General features: G+C 32.2%; 2 protein-coding genes across 4 annotated transcripts in view; one reads left to right on the top strand and one right to left on the bottom strand.

The window, feature by feature from the left end:
- LOC126888405 (neurobeachin) overlaps positions 1 to 15,179 on the bottom strand; it is a 2,163,879-nt gene that overhangs the window by 1,400,744 nt on the left and 747,956 nt on the right. The gene's annotated exons all lie outside the window — the stretch shown is intronic.
- LOC126888410 (myrosinase 1-like) overlaps positions 1 to 15,179 on the top strand; it is a 69,244-nt gene that overhangs the window by 46,943 nt on the left and 7,122 nt on the right. For 2 of the 3 annotated variants that reach the window (XM_050656657.1, XM_050656655.1), the window contains exons 2-5: positions 9,742 to 10,022; positions 10,197 to 10,589; positions 10,804 to 10,898; positions 11,503 to 11,799. In XM_050656657.1, coding sequence (XP_050512614.1) covers positions 9,742 to 10,022; positions 10,197 to 10,589; positions 10,804 to 10,898; positions 11,503 to 11,799 — 1,066 coding nt within the window. Of the gene's footprint in view, positions 1 to 2,989; positions 3,096 to 5,553; positions 5,618 to 9,741; positions 10,023 to 10,196; positions 10,590 to 10,803; positions 10,899 to 11,502; positions 11,800 to 15,179 lie in introns of those variants that run through there. The other variant, XM_050656656.1, reaches the window with a different exon arrangement.

The raw sequence follows: 15,179 nt of genomic DNA, 5'->3' as shown, positions 1-15,179 counted from the left end.
GCCAAATTTTTGAAATTTTGTAGTTTATAAACATTTAGAATAACTTTATAAATATTGTCCGTAGGAACAATCTATACAGTGCGGTGGAATAAGTGTTGCCCCCCCCCTATTAACTTGTTTATTTTAAGAATATAAGCAAAACGCTCGGACAGGTCGATTTTTAAACTAACCATAGTATATTATAGCATCAACGTTTCGAACTTTACGCGATCCCTCTTCAGACGACAGGCATAACTTTGATTTTTTTAAATGGGAAAGTACATCATGTGACACCTCATTTAAAAGCTCTTAAAATACTGATTTCAAAAATGTATAACACTTTAATCCTGTTTGAGAGCGTAGGTGCAAAATTTCGGCCGAACTCTTTTTAAACGCATTTATTTTTTTCGAATTCTGAGAAAACTAATAAGTATTTTTGAAAAATTTAAACGCAGAATCAAAGATTAGATTAATACCGAGGGCTGACAGTCCCTTAGAATAAACAAAAAGTTTCTTTTGAATAATATATTTGAAATTAATAATCACACTAAATTTTCCCTTTTTCTCACCACTGTGACTTATTAAAATAAACATTATAGGAGTTCTCAGGGACTTTGGACGATCGATAATACTGTAATATTTCATTCTGCGTTTAAATTTTTCAAAAATATTTATTAGTTTTTTCAGGATTCGAAAAAAATGATTGCATTTAGAAAGAATTCGACCGAAATTTTGCGCCTACGCTCTCAAACAGGATTAAAGTATTATACATTTTTGAAATCAGTATTTTAAGAGCTTTTAAATGAGGTGTCACATGATGTACTTTCCCATTTAAAAAGATTAAAGTTATGCCTGTCACCTGAAGACGGATCGCGTAAAGTTCGAAACGTTGATGCTATAATATACTATGATTAGTTTAAAAATCGACCTGTCCGAGCGTTTTGCTTATATTCTTAAAATAAGCAAGTTAATAGGGGGGGCAACACTTATTCCACCGCACTGTATATTCGAAAAGCTAGTATTTTAACACAAATTCTCAAATAAAAAAATTTAGCCTGGTTTCATTAGGGACAAAGTTAGCCATGTGTTTTTTTTTAATTCACAGCTAATTTGTTTATAATAATTAAGGAATTTCATTGATGCCATTTTAAATAATGGGATTTGTATTTTTTGTTAAAAAATTTGCATAAACATTGTATCTTCACAGCACCCTCTAGGATTTTTCAAAATTGTAGTTCAAACGGTTACTAGGGGAAACTTACGAATCTACCGAGTTAAAATACCGAAAAAGCCATTTCAAACTAATACAATTTTCTGTATCTCCGGATCAACTCAATGGATTTTCATTTTTCTTTTTTAATTTGTATGTAATTTCTACGTACATCACAAATATACAATTTGTTTATAAATTTATTAATTAATAATCAGTCTTATTTGTTTAAATAATTCTTAAAAAAATATTTTTTTACCAAAATCTATTTTTTAATCATAGTATTATTAATGGTCATACAAAAAGTTAAAGTTCACTTTAATAAATAAATTATTTTTATTAGATAATTATTTATTGAAAATAATTTATTTATTAAAGTATACCTTAACTGTTTGTATGGTTAATAATGATAGTCTGATTAAAAACATGGATTTTTGGGAAAAAAAATTATTTTTCCAAAAATTGTTTAAACAAATTAAATTTTTTATTAATGAATTAATGTTAAATTGCAAATAGACAAATTACATTTTGTAATGTACAGAAAAATTACATACAAATTAAAAAAAGAAAAATCAAAATATATTCAGTAGATCCCGAGATATAGAAAATGATAGTAGTTTTAAGTTGCCTTTTTTAGTTTTTGAACTCGTGCATTTGTCGGCTCCCAGCTCCCCCTGCACTTATCACGACTAGTCACGAACTGAACAACATTTTTAAAAATTCGTGTAAAATACCAACTTTTCGAATATGTACAATGATTTTTTCTACGGACAATATTTTTAAAGTTGTTCTAAATGTTTATAAACTACAAAATTTCAAAAATTTGGCGTTAGTATTTTTGACTATATTAGACATATATTTTTATAGTACATTTTGATAGTATCACCTTTCTACTTTCATTTGACATAACAGAATTGCCTTATCTTCATTATCTTCTGTCTTATGTTATTGCAAAATAAAGGTCTCTGGGATAAACAAATAGAATAACTTTTAAACTAATTAATGGATCAGTCTCAAATTTTGAGAGTTTGTTAAGCACCCCAATACACAACTTTGGGCGAAACACTAAAGTTCTAAAGTAGTTTTAGTAAAAGTTATTAACAAATAACGATTTTCACTTATTTTGCAGTTTGCGTAGCAACAAATTAACGTTTTAACTTTCAAAAATCGGCATTTTGAAGGTTTTTCAATGTTCTAAAAAATTTAATTTTGTAGTTTTATGTCAACTGTTTCTTTTGAATGGGGCGCAAAAAATCGAAAAAATCGTGAATTTTGCACTAAATTGTTAATAATTAAAAAACGGACGCGAACTCTAGGCAGGGAACAGGTAGGTTTTCTTCCTATAGGTCTACAATAACTAAAAAAAAGTAGTCAGCTACCTGGATCTTTGAGTGTCCCGAACATGGTCTATTTCTAGCTTATTAGCCTGGAGTAATCCAGCTACAGACAATTTTATAAGCTGGATAATAATGATGATATCTACGGAAAATTGTTTGTAATAATTAGTTATAATACACAATTAGTTATAGTACACAAAAGTTTTATAGATGATCTGAAATTGTTTTCCTGTGCAATTTTTAAATTAAAAAAATATTATGTTTAGATGGAATCACTACGTAATAGATTATAATCAAAACTAAAATTGATAATTTTATAGTATTCCCGTATTATCGCAATAGCTTATCAGAAGATAAGCTTGTCCATGTGCTGCGACAAACACTTGAAAGATAAGTTCAAGTACAAGTTGATCTAATTATATTCAGTTTTTTAAGTTAAAGGGAAAATCCCCGTAGCTGGCGGTATACCATAGTTATAAAAACTTACATAGAAGTAAAAAATTTCAGTTTGTATGATGGTATAAAATTTTATTATTAAAACTTTCTTAAAAAAGTGTCGTCCACCTGGAGTAAGTTTTTAGTATATATTTTTTGAATTTAGCGTACGGTTGCATAGGACTAACAGGTAAATTTTACATACAGGGAGTTTTGTATTAAAAATAGTGACTATTTATTAGAAAAGGTCACTTCTAAAAAAGCAGACGAATTGCCACTATAGAATCTAATAAGACAGTTCTTCACCAGTTGTAATAGTCTGTCTTTCAGTGCCAAAAACTAACTCTGAGTACCTGCTATATAATAAGAATAATATATTAGCACTTTGAGCCAAGCTGGCCCATGGTTTGGTTTGCAATATTCCTCTATTCCTCTTTGTCGTCTTTTTCTTTCAAATTGCTTATATTCAGATACCTCAGGTCGTCATTAACATCATGACTACATCTGGTCCTTGATCTTCCTATTCTCTTATTACCACCTGCTGTAGCGTTTAACAAGATTTTTGGGCCATTTGGGTATTCTAACTTGGGCCATTCTTTGGATATTTCCTAACCATTTAAGTCTTTATGCTCTTACTACTGCAATTATATTAGGCTCCTAATAAAATTTATCAAAAAGCTTGCAGAGGTTTCAATTCACTTTTCTTACAAGATCTGGAAGGCAACGGAAAAGAACCAGGTCTTACCTTTCCCAGGAAAAATCATGAAAATGACTGATAAATATGAAGGCTTCAAGTACAAAAACTCATTAAATGAGACAGTGATATTAAGAATCTTCCGATTAGCTAGTATCATTAGGCATAGAGAATGCAAAAAGTATGTGTGGGCCATGAAAAAGTGATACCACCATTAAAGAAATGAAGCGGCTAAATAATATACCTATCCTTCCTTGGAATAAGTGACATGAGATCGTAGAGAGTAGTTATATATAACCAAAACATAATGAAAATATGATTCTATACAGGGTGTAACAAAAATACAGGTCATAAATTAAATCACATATTCTGGGACCAAAAATAGTCCGAATGAACCTAACTTACCTTAGTACAAATATGCACATAAAAAAAGTTACAGCCCTTTGAAGTTACAAAATGAAAATCGATTTTTTCGAATATATCGAAAACTATTGGAGATTTTTTATTGAAAATGGACATGTGGCATTCTTATGGCAGAAACATCTTAAAGCAAAATTATAGTGAAATTTGTGCACCCCATAAAAATTTTATGGGGATTTTGTTCACTTAAACCCCCCTTTTGTGTACGTCTCAATTAAATTATTATTCTGGTACCATTAGTTAAATTCAATATTACCAAAACTTTTTTGCTTCTTAGTATTTTTTCGATAAGGCCGTTTTTATCGAGTTGAGGCTTATTTTTCAATATGTTTACATAAAATTTTTATGGGGGTTTTGTTCTTTTAAACCCCCCAAATGTTTGTGTGCGTTCCAATTAAAATATTACTGCGGTACCATTAGTTAAACACAGTGTTTTTAAAACTTTTTTGCCTCTTTGTATTTTTTCGAAAAGGCACCTTTTATCGAGATGTGGCTTCTTTTTTAATATGGTTCAAAATATCCCTAAAAATGTAAATCATAAATAAAATTTCATATTATTACCAAGTCTCCATAATCGTACTTAACCATATACAAATATGTGGTGGATACGACAAATATTCGAAATATGTCGATAAAAACTGACTTTTCGAAAAAGTACTAAGAGGAAGAAAAGTCTTGAAAACATTGTGTTTAACTAATGGTACTACAATAATAATTTAATTGGAACGTACACAAAAGTTTGGGGGGGTTTAAAGGAACAAACCCCTGTAAAATTTTTATGGGGTGTCCAAATTTCACTATAATTTTTTCTTAAGATGCTACTACCATAAGAATGCCATATGTCTATTTTCAATAAAAAATCTCTAATAGTTTTCGATATATTGGAAAAAATCAATTTCCATTTTGTAAATTCAAAGAGCTGTAACTTTTTTATGTGCACATTTGTACTAAGGTAAGTTAAGTTCAATCGAATTATTTTTGGTCCCAGAATATGTGATTAAATTTATGACCTGTATTTTTGTTACACCCTGTATACTACTACTCTAACTTCGCAATCAATATGCAATAGAAATAAACAAACCAGCACACGTTAAATGCTACTAGAAGCACTCCCGAATCATAATTTACAATGTATAAACTTTGTAAATCATAATTTGGGATTAACAATGCACATACATTGTAAATTATGATTTGGGAGTGCTCCTAGTAACATGTAACGTGTCTTGGTTTGTTTATTTGTACTACATCTTGATTTTAGAATTTAGAGTACTCGTTTACTATAATCTGGTTGGTAACTATACCAAAAATTAGATCTAAAAAAATATTATCGAAATATCATCCTCTAACGCACGTACAAAAAAAAACACTTGATGCTCTTGACAACGTTTAATGAAAAAGATAAATGTAAAATTAATCTGATTAATTTGATTACCACGTACGTATCAATTAGGTATAAAATCTAATGTTTTAATTTTTAGTATTTGTCGATCCAGCAATGATCAGTAAAGAGCTGTGGCTTCTATGCATTGTGTTGTCAACTAGGTAAGTTTAAGCCACTTTACTATAAAACTATTCTAGTCAAAAGTCTTCTCTCAAGACCCAAAATCATTCCTCTATGACCAAGACTTATTGCTTTGGAAAAATATTAAGTTTTTATATGTCATATGTCACCATTAGACGTCGAAGGTGGTACATCTAGCCACAAACGATATATTCTTCTTCTTAAGGTGCCTATCCGTTCCGGATGTTGGCGATCATCATGGCTATCCTAACTTTGCTTGCTGCTATTCTGAATAGTCCGGTTGTCGATGTATTAAACCACTTCCTCAGGTTTTGAAGCCAAGATATTCTTCTTCTCCCTGGTCCTCTCTTTCCAAATACCTTGCCTTGAAGAATGAGTTGCAACAAGCCATATCTCTGTCAAAAAGCCATATATCAAGTCATTACTCATAACATGGCCAAGATATTCTAGTTTGCGCTCTTTGATTGTGTTAATAATCTCGCATTCTTTGCCTATTCTACGTAGAACCTCAACATTAGTCACACGATCCACCCACGAAATTCTCAACACCACATGCGCCTGTAACACCACATCTCGAATGCCTCGAGTTTTCTCAAAGAAGCCTCGGAAAGTGTCCAGGCCTCTACTCCGTATAATAACGTAGAAAATACATAGCATCTGATGATAGAGATTTTGGTAGCAAGAGGTAAATCGTGGCTTCTGAAAAGAGACTTCATCATTATGAACGCTGATCTAGCTTTTCCTATGCGTTGTTTTATTTCACTTGAGTGGTCCCACTGACTGTTTATGTTGGTACCAAAGTATGTATAGCTGTCGACCCTGTCAATTAGTTGTTGGTTAACCAAAAGCTATGTATTTAATATTTCGCGCTTATTGACTACCATGTACTTTGTTTTTTTCGTTTTGAGATCAAGTCCGTATTCTTTACTTATATCTGATATTATTCTTTGCAAACCATCTAGACTGTCTGCAGAAACTATAGCATCGTCGGCATATCTAATGTTGTTCAGACGCACTCCATTGACTAATACGCCTTCCTGTAGTTCTCCCAGCGCTTGCTCGAAGATACATTGAGAGTATATATTAAACAGCACCGGGGACAGGATGCATCCTTGCCTCACTCCTCTATCTATGGAGACTGCCTCTGTCAAAAGGTCATCCACTTTAATATTGTCAGTTTGGTTGTAATACAAATTATATATGATTCTCAAGTCTCTATCATCTACTCCCGCTTCTTTCAAGATGTTTATGAGTTTATCATGCTTTACTCTACCAAACGCCTTTTTGTAGTCGAAAAAACAAATATACACGTCACAGTCAACATCCCTGCATCTTTGCATAAGCACTTGGACAGCGAATATATGGATAAACGATATAAAATATGGACCTCCATTTTTTCCATCCTTTTCTGTTCCTCGTCATTTCTATTGATTACACTTATTTTGTAATATCTCTCCAATGTCACTGTTCCATTCTCTTATTGTTCTGCTCCTTCTACTTTTCCCTATTGGTTTAGCTTTCCAGGCTCTTTTTACTGTCCATCTGTGTTATACGACCAACCGTGCTAATTTTTTCTGCTTTATTGTGTCAAGCAACGGTTTAATATCAAGTATATTTTTTCTGAGGTATTTCATCTCGTCTGTTAGTATCCCATTGTTTTTCTTCTACTACAGAATCCGGTTTTCTGCTCCATATGTCAATGTTTCGTGTATTGTCATCTTCATTTTTCGTGATATTTCTGTGTTGTTGAGGAATCATAATGATAAAAATTTATCGGTAGTCTTAATAAAAGGAAAGAATAATTTTGATAGGATAATAAATTTAATGCAATTGCAATGCAATATAAAACGATATTACTACCAAAAAATCTTGATTATGATTCCTAAATGATCAAAAATTAATAAATACGATAGGTACTTACAATGTGTTAGTACCGACAAAATATCAGCTTCTGCAAGTTATCTACCACAATCTTACAAAATGGTATAAGTTCTTATGAAAGCATTTAATTTATTTATGGTTTTGTAGTGCGGTGAGTCTTTATTATTTAATGTAGGTATTATATAGTCCGTTCTTTAACGGTAAAATATCGCAAAACCTCTAAATTCTAAAGAACCGCTTATATTGACATGAAATTTGGCACACACATAGCTAACATGTCAAAGAAAAAAAGTGATATTGTGCCGATATGTGCTTTTGTCCTGGGGGTGGTTTTCACCCCCTCTTGAAGGTGAAATAATATTCGTCCAAAGTAAGTCAGGAAATGGATAAACTGGCTAATTTTAAGTAACTTTGATTCTATAGGGTTTTTTCACAAGTCAATACTTTTCGAGTTATTTGGCAGTGAATATGTTCATTTTTTCAACAAAATAACCACGCTTTTAGACGGTTTTTCGCAAATAACTCAAATAGTAAGTATTTTGTCGTAAAAACATTCTGAGCAAAAATATAGCCTGTAAAAAATTTTAAAAAATGGTGTATATATCACGTCTCTATACCTAGTAGAAGCAGAGTTATAGCTAATGAAAAATAGGTTCATATTCGTCAAATTCCAAATGGAATACTTTAACGTGAAATAACCAAAAATGAATCACATTTCGGGGAAAACTCATTACAATTTATTTAAAGTGTTTAAAAAAGCTTCATTTCTGTTTTATAAAAAAATTTCTATCATCAAAAATAAACAAGTTACGCTCAAAATAAAGTTAGTCCCTTTCTGTTTTGGTAAAAAAATCGAGAAAATCACCCCCTAATTAGTATCTTAAGTGAACTTAATCGTTAAGACTTCACAAGTTTCTTGACTCGTGTATATATTGTTTACATGATCTGTAATTTTCATCGGTTCAAAGTTCTTATTATTGAAAAGGTTGTAGTTAAAAGGGGTTAAAACGAGTCACTGATCACGAATGTATGCAAATTTAGAAACACCAAATCTTAATCAATTTTTGTCTAACAGAAAAACAAAAAAATACATGATATTCAGAAAAGCAGTGTTGACTTTTTGTTTTTCTAGATTTTTGGTATCTCTAACAATTTTTAAGTTATTTTGAAAAAAAAGCATATTTTTCAAAATTAAAATTTTTAAAAATTTTACTTTGAAACCAATTTTTTTCAAAAATAAGCACTTTGAATCAATGAAACTTACAGATCATATAAACACAACATAAGTAAAATAATTTGTGGAGCGGTAACGATTACTTTCATTTAAGTTGCTAATTAGGGGGTGATCGTCCCGATTTTTTTTTTGCCAAAACAAAAGGGACCAACTTTATTTTGAGCGTAACTTGCTTAAATTTAATGCTAGAAACTTTTTGTAAGAACAGAAATAAATCTTTTTTTTAAACACTTTAAAAAAGTTATAAGGGGTTTTCCCCAAAAAGTGCTTAATGTTTTGGATATTTCACGTCGAAATATTCTATTTGAAATTGGGTGAATATGAATCTATTTTTCATTGGCTATAACTCTGGTTCTACGAGATCCAGAGACCTAACGCGTACACCATTTTTTTACTTTTTTATAGGCTACATTTTTGCTAAGAACTTTTTTTCGACAAAATACTTAGCTTTTGAGATATTTGCGAAAAAACGTCTAAAAATGTAGTTATTTTGTTGAAAAATGAACATATTCACTCGCAAATAACTCGAAAAGTGTTGACTTGTCGAAAAAGCTTTATAGAACAAAAGTTACTTAAAATTAGTCAGTTTACCCATTTCTGGACTTATTTTGGACATATATTTTTTCACCACCAAGAGGGGGTGAAAGTCACCCCCAGGGCAAAAGCACACATCGGCACAATATTACTTTTTTTCTTTGACATGTAAGCTATACGTATGTCAAATTTCATGTCAATCCAAGCGGTTCTTTAAAATTTAGAGGAAAAACCGTGAAAGAATGTACTAATACAGTAGTCTAACATCTCTATTTTAATTTATTTACATGTGCACTAAAACGGAACTAATCAATTTAAAATATATTTATTTATTACTTGACAATGCGAATTTACAATTTAGACTGACTCTCAGCCTACTCCATAGCCCTCTCGAATGATTGCTCATCAAGGTGAGATTCTGCAGCACCACCTAGATTATTCAATAGGCAGGGCCGCCGTAGCAGTATATTTTCTACAAAATTCTTCTGATTCCAGTTTGGCAACAACAATCAATGTATCCAAATTCCCGAAAGATTTTATGTTTGGTACGGCAACTGCCTCTTACCAAGTAGAAGGTGCATGGAACGAGGATGGTAAAGGGGAAAATACTTGGGACGAAGTAACACATAGAATGCCATCACCAATTGTCGATAACTCAACCGGAGATGTAGCTTGCGACTCTTATCACAAATATAAAGAAGATGTGGCTATGCTTAAACATTTGGGAGTCACCCATTACAGATTTTCGTTGTCGTGGTCTAGGATTCTACCCACAGGTAAGCCACTATAATACAGTATTTAAATTCGAATGTACTATTTTACTTATAATCAAAAATAAATCAGGATATATAAGCCTGAGTGATAACATTCCGAAATGGTATAAAAATGTTTCCTATTAGACGTTTTTGCAAAGTTACTGGATATGTCTACTAAAGTGTTTAATTTTTCAGGCTTTAACAACAAAGTCAACTCCCTTGGAATCGCTTATTACAAAAACCTCATCAAGGAACTTAGAGCCAATAACATCGAACCATTAGTAACAATATTCCACTGGGATACACCCCAACCATTGGAAAACTTGGGTGGATGGACCAACGAGCTAATAATTGATAGATTTGTAGATTACGCCAAGGTGGTATTTGAAAATTTCGGTGATGATATTACATACTGGTTGACATTCAATGAACCAAAACAAACCTGCAATGGAGGTTACGGTAGCTTGCAAAAGGCACCTCTCGTTAATTCATCTGGTATTGGGGAATACCTTTGCACCCATAATGTTCTTAAGGCTCACGCTAAAGCGTGGCATTTGTATGACGAGCAATTCCGTAGTACACAAAAAGGTAAGATGGAAATAAACATTATTGTATCATTCTTATAAGTTTTTTATACTGGGTCGACTAGATAAAACCCTTCACAGTCATGTGTTATATTAGTATCTCCAAGCAGGTCTTCTTTGGCTTTTCTATCATACTCCTTTACTAAACGATTATTCAGTTTAGATAATATACATATTAGACTTATAGAATATCTAATTTATACTATTTTGAATTATAGGATTTGTTGGAATTACTATAGATACAGCTTGGATGGAGCCAGACACAGATAGTACTGAAGATGTAGATGCTGCAGAACGACTACAACAATTTAATGTAAGTAGATTATAACAGATTTCTCTTCCTTTAGAGGGACGCTCTAATAGACACAAGACTCAGTAAAATGCAAGTTGTCTCAATAAAAATATATTCAAATATATAAAAACAACATTCAATGCATGTTTGTATTAGCATGGACAGAAGATGAAGTTTTTCTCTTTGTGGGTGCGGGATCATACATTGTAGTAAGAACAGGAACTTTTTAAAGCTTCTTTGGTGTTTTAAGTCAGTTTATGACTTTTTGGGTAAAGGTACTGTTTATATGTATTATTCTCTCGAGAATTGTAGAGATATTAGAACTGTAATTGATTTCGCCGGTGAAGAATCGCTAGGTTGGTTCTCTCTTAATTTACGGCGCTTTATATCTTTGGCGGTGTCCTATCTCCAGCGTGCATCGATGGTAGTGGATGGACCGCTGGTGAGAGTGCAGGCATGCGAAGAGATATCAAGCGGTGGCGATGCAAGAGTAGATTATATAAATCACTTCTCAATTGAACTGACGTAACTGTTTTGAAGAAAACCCTCGTTTCTTACGTATAGTCAAAGGGTATTTTATTATATGATTGACTATCATGAGGTTAATAACAAATATATTTTTCAGCATGGATGGTATGCGAGACCGTTACTATTGGGCGACTATCCAGAAGCGATGAAGAAAACAATCGCAGAAAGAAGCGCACTTCAAGGCTTCAGCCAGTCGCGTCTTCCAGAATTCACTCAAGATGAAATCGAGTACTTGAACGGTACTGTTGACTATTTGGGACTGAATTATTATACTACGGTTATGGCAACAAATGCTGCTGATAAACGAATAGATGTTGTCTCTTGGGAAGCAGACGTTGAAGTTAACACGTATCAGAAAGAAGAATGGCCTACATCGGCTTCGTCATGGTTAAGGGTAAGTTTATTATTGAAATTATTGATTGACCTAATTTATAAATCAATTATGCTCGTTTCATCCAAAAACCACGCGTATTCTTGATTTTTATTGAATTGTATATTATAGTGCAGTTACTGAAGGTGGATAATATACGCTATTACCTCCGATTTCGTTGAACCTTCATCGATTTACATGAAAATTGGTAAGTGGTTAGAGGAAACCTCAAAGAATAAAGGTGACATGGTGCCAACTTGCGATTTTACCCTGGGGATGGATGTCACCCCTTCTTAGGGGTGAAAATTATTTTATTAAAAATAACCCCATAATTAGATAGGGGGAAAATTCTAAGCAAAATTTGTTATATAAAGTTTGTAAAATAAATCAAAACTAAGATCAAAGATTTTAATTTTTCGTGAGAATAATGCATTTTTAACCGATTTTTCACAAATAACTCAAAAACTATAAGTTTTTACAAAAAAGTTGTTATTACCAAAATTGAAGCTAATAAAAAATGAAATAAACTCCTTACTAGAAGAACCTTTTAGTATTAACTAAAAGTGGGTTATAGGTAATTGAATGTTTATTTTTTTCAGCGAGTACCCAAATCTAAGTATTCAAGCTTAAATAACGGGAAAATGATGCACTTTATAACATAAACTTATTAAACATTTGTCAAAGTACTTAGAAATATCATCAAATGAGCCTCCGAAAGGGTCGATAGCATTAAAATTTATGCTCCAAGAATTGTTCAAAATTTATCTTTTAAAAATTTTTCCAAAAATGTTATTATTTTTTTTAATAACTCCGTTAATTTTTACGACATGAGATTCACCTAAAGAGCATTTGAACGATAATTCCAACAGCTATTAAACCGCGTTAAATTTAATCTTTTAAACCTGTTACTTTTTTATAAATAAAAGGTTAAATGGCGACGGTTACATAGTTCTCGCAGGAAAATTTAAGCTTTAAACGTTTCTATCTAGGTTATTTTTTACCCTACAGAAATAGTAAACAGGTAAAATATTTGGTACAGAAAAAGCTAAAATTTGGTTATATTTTTGGAGTTATTATCAAAAGAAAATGAAAATTACGATAATTTTGTTAAATCATATTTTTTTTTTCAAAAATATGCCAAAATTGTTGAAATGATTTTATGCTAATATAAAGAAATTTTTGTAAGCATTACTATAAACTTTAAATTTTGTGGAAATGACATATGTTTTATTTTTCACTTTTTCCTAAAAAATTCGAAAGGTTTCTCTAATTTTCATTATAACTTGCTTAATTTTGATGATATTAACTTCTTCTGGAGCTCATTTGATAGGCATTCCGAATTACTTTGACAAGTATTTAGCAGATATATTTTATAAAATGCATCGCTTTCCCGTTATTTAAGCTTGAATAATTAGATTTGAGTACTCGTCGAAAAAAATATACATTCAATTACCCATAACTCACTTTGAGTTAACATTAGTTTAGATCTTAAGTGAGTAGTGTATTCAGTTTCTTATTGTCTTCAATTTTGGTAATAATAACTTTTTTGTAAAAGCTTACAGTTATTGAGTTATACGAGAAAAATAGCTTTAAAACAAGCATTTTTTTACGAAAAAATAAAAAATTTGATCTTTAATAACTCAAAAAGTATTGATTTATGTTAATAACTTTATATAACAAATTTTGCTTAGAACTTGTACCTCTATCGACTTTTGGTATTATTTTTAATAAAATAATTTTCACCCCGAGAAGAGGTGGCATCCACCCCCAGGGTAAAAGCGCAAGTTGGCATCATATCACCTTTGTTCCTTGAGGTATTAACTACTTACCAATTTTCATGAAAATCGATGAAGGTTCAACGAAATCTGAGGTGAAAACCTTTAGTGACTGCACTAATAGCCCAGTATTACAACCCATACTTTAATAAACAGTGCAAACCGAAACAATAAGTAATGGTTTGTATCCAATTGTTAATTTTTCCTCTGCCTACTCCTCCTACTTGGGCCATGTCTTGAGTAGGGAAAGATATGAATTACTTCAGATCATATTGGAAGGTAAAGATCAGCGAAAAAGATCAGTAGGATGACACCAAAACTCGTGGCTGAAAGACCTGAGAAGATGGCTTGACTGCTCATCCGCAGACATTTTTCGTGCGGCAGTTTCCCAAACTACAATTGCCATTTGGATCGCCAACCTTCGAAAGGAGACGGTGCAATAAGAAGTAGACTCCTCCAGTGATTTTTCAAAGCTCCATTTTGTGGAAGGCTGTCTTACACTATTCGTTTGCTTTGTATCATTTGCTTTAATACAAGTTATGGCTTTGTCCGCGAACATTTGTTCTTCCAGTTCGTTTTCTTTCCTTCTAATATTGAAATTATCGAGCTGTACTTTTTTTCTTCAGAATCACGAAAAAATATCGAAAAAGAATAGAAGTAGTAGAAATGGATTATCTAAGGAGAGCGTGTGGTATATCCAAAAAAGATCACATCAAGAATGAAGATATTAGAAGGAGAACAAATACTGTCTATTCCAGTGTAGATAGAATTGAAACGAGACAACTAGTGTGGTATGGTCACGTGAAACGAATGACTGAAGATAGATGGCCAAAAAAAGCTTTAAATTACATACCACAACAAAGAAGAAGAAGGGGAAGGCCTTCAGTTGCCTGGGAAGAAAATGTACGGCACATCATGAGAGATAGAGCCATCAAAGAAGACGAATGGATGGACAGAAAAAGATGGCGGTCGAAATGCGAGAAGCGACGGAGGCTGTAGGAACCTCGCTTATAGATAGATAGACTTTTTTTCTTGAGATAACAATGTTCATCCTAACTCAAAATTTAAATAATCAATTCATTAATAGAACTCCAAATATTGTTAGCTTGCTGTCTCCATTGGCTAAGATCCTGTATCAGATGGATGCTTTCATGTAGGAATTTTCCCACCAGAGTCTTCATTTGGTCTACCAATTGTATTGGAGATCCTTTTCTTAGTCTTCGTTCTCTTTTCTACTTCTAACAATAGTTCCATAGTAGGTGTTCTTCTCGCTATGCGGCCAAAGTAATTTAGGTATACCTACTCGGTTTACCTTTTTTAATAGCCTCTCTTTTATATGAATTTCTTCCAGTGACAGGTTGATTCTCTGTTCTGTCCAGAATACGTATAGAATCTTTTGTAGACCCACATTTTGAAGACTTAGATGTAAGTTCGATAAATTTTTTTGGGAGTCCCTGTTTCAGTTGCTGAAACGTAGAGTTGTCCTGCGTAGTAGAGAGCCTTCTCTACTTCTGGTCGTAAAATTCTTGGTTTTGCTTCTTTGATTCCACTTTTCTTGTACTCTGAGAATGATGCTTCTTGTGACTATGTGTCTTTATATAATTCTGAGCAGTCATTTTTACATGTTTC

This window comes from Diabrotica virgifera, chromosome 7 (genome assembly GCF_917563875.1).
Source record: "Diabrotica virgifera virgifera chromosome 7, PGI_DIABVI_V3a".
Taxonomy (NCBI): Eukaryota; Metazoa; Arthropoda; class Insecta; order Coleoptera; family Chrysomelidae; genus Diabrotica; species Diabrotica virgifera.
The sequence above is the reverse complement of the archived record's forward strand: the minus strand, read 5'-3'. Positions and strand labels throughout refer to the sequence as shown.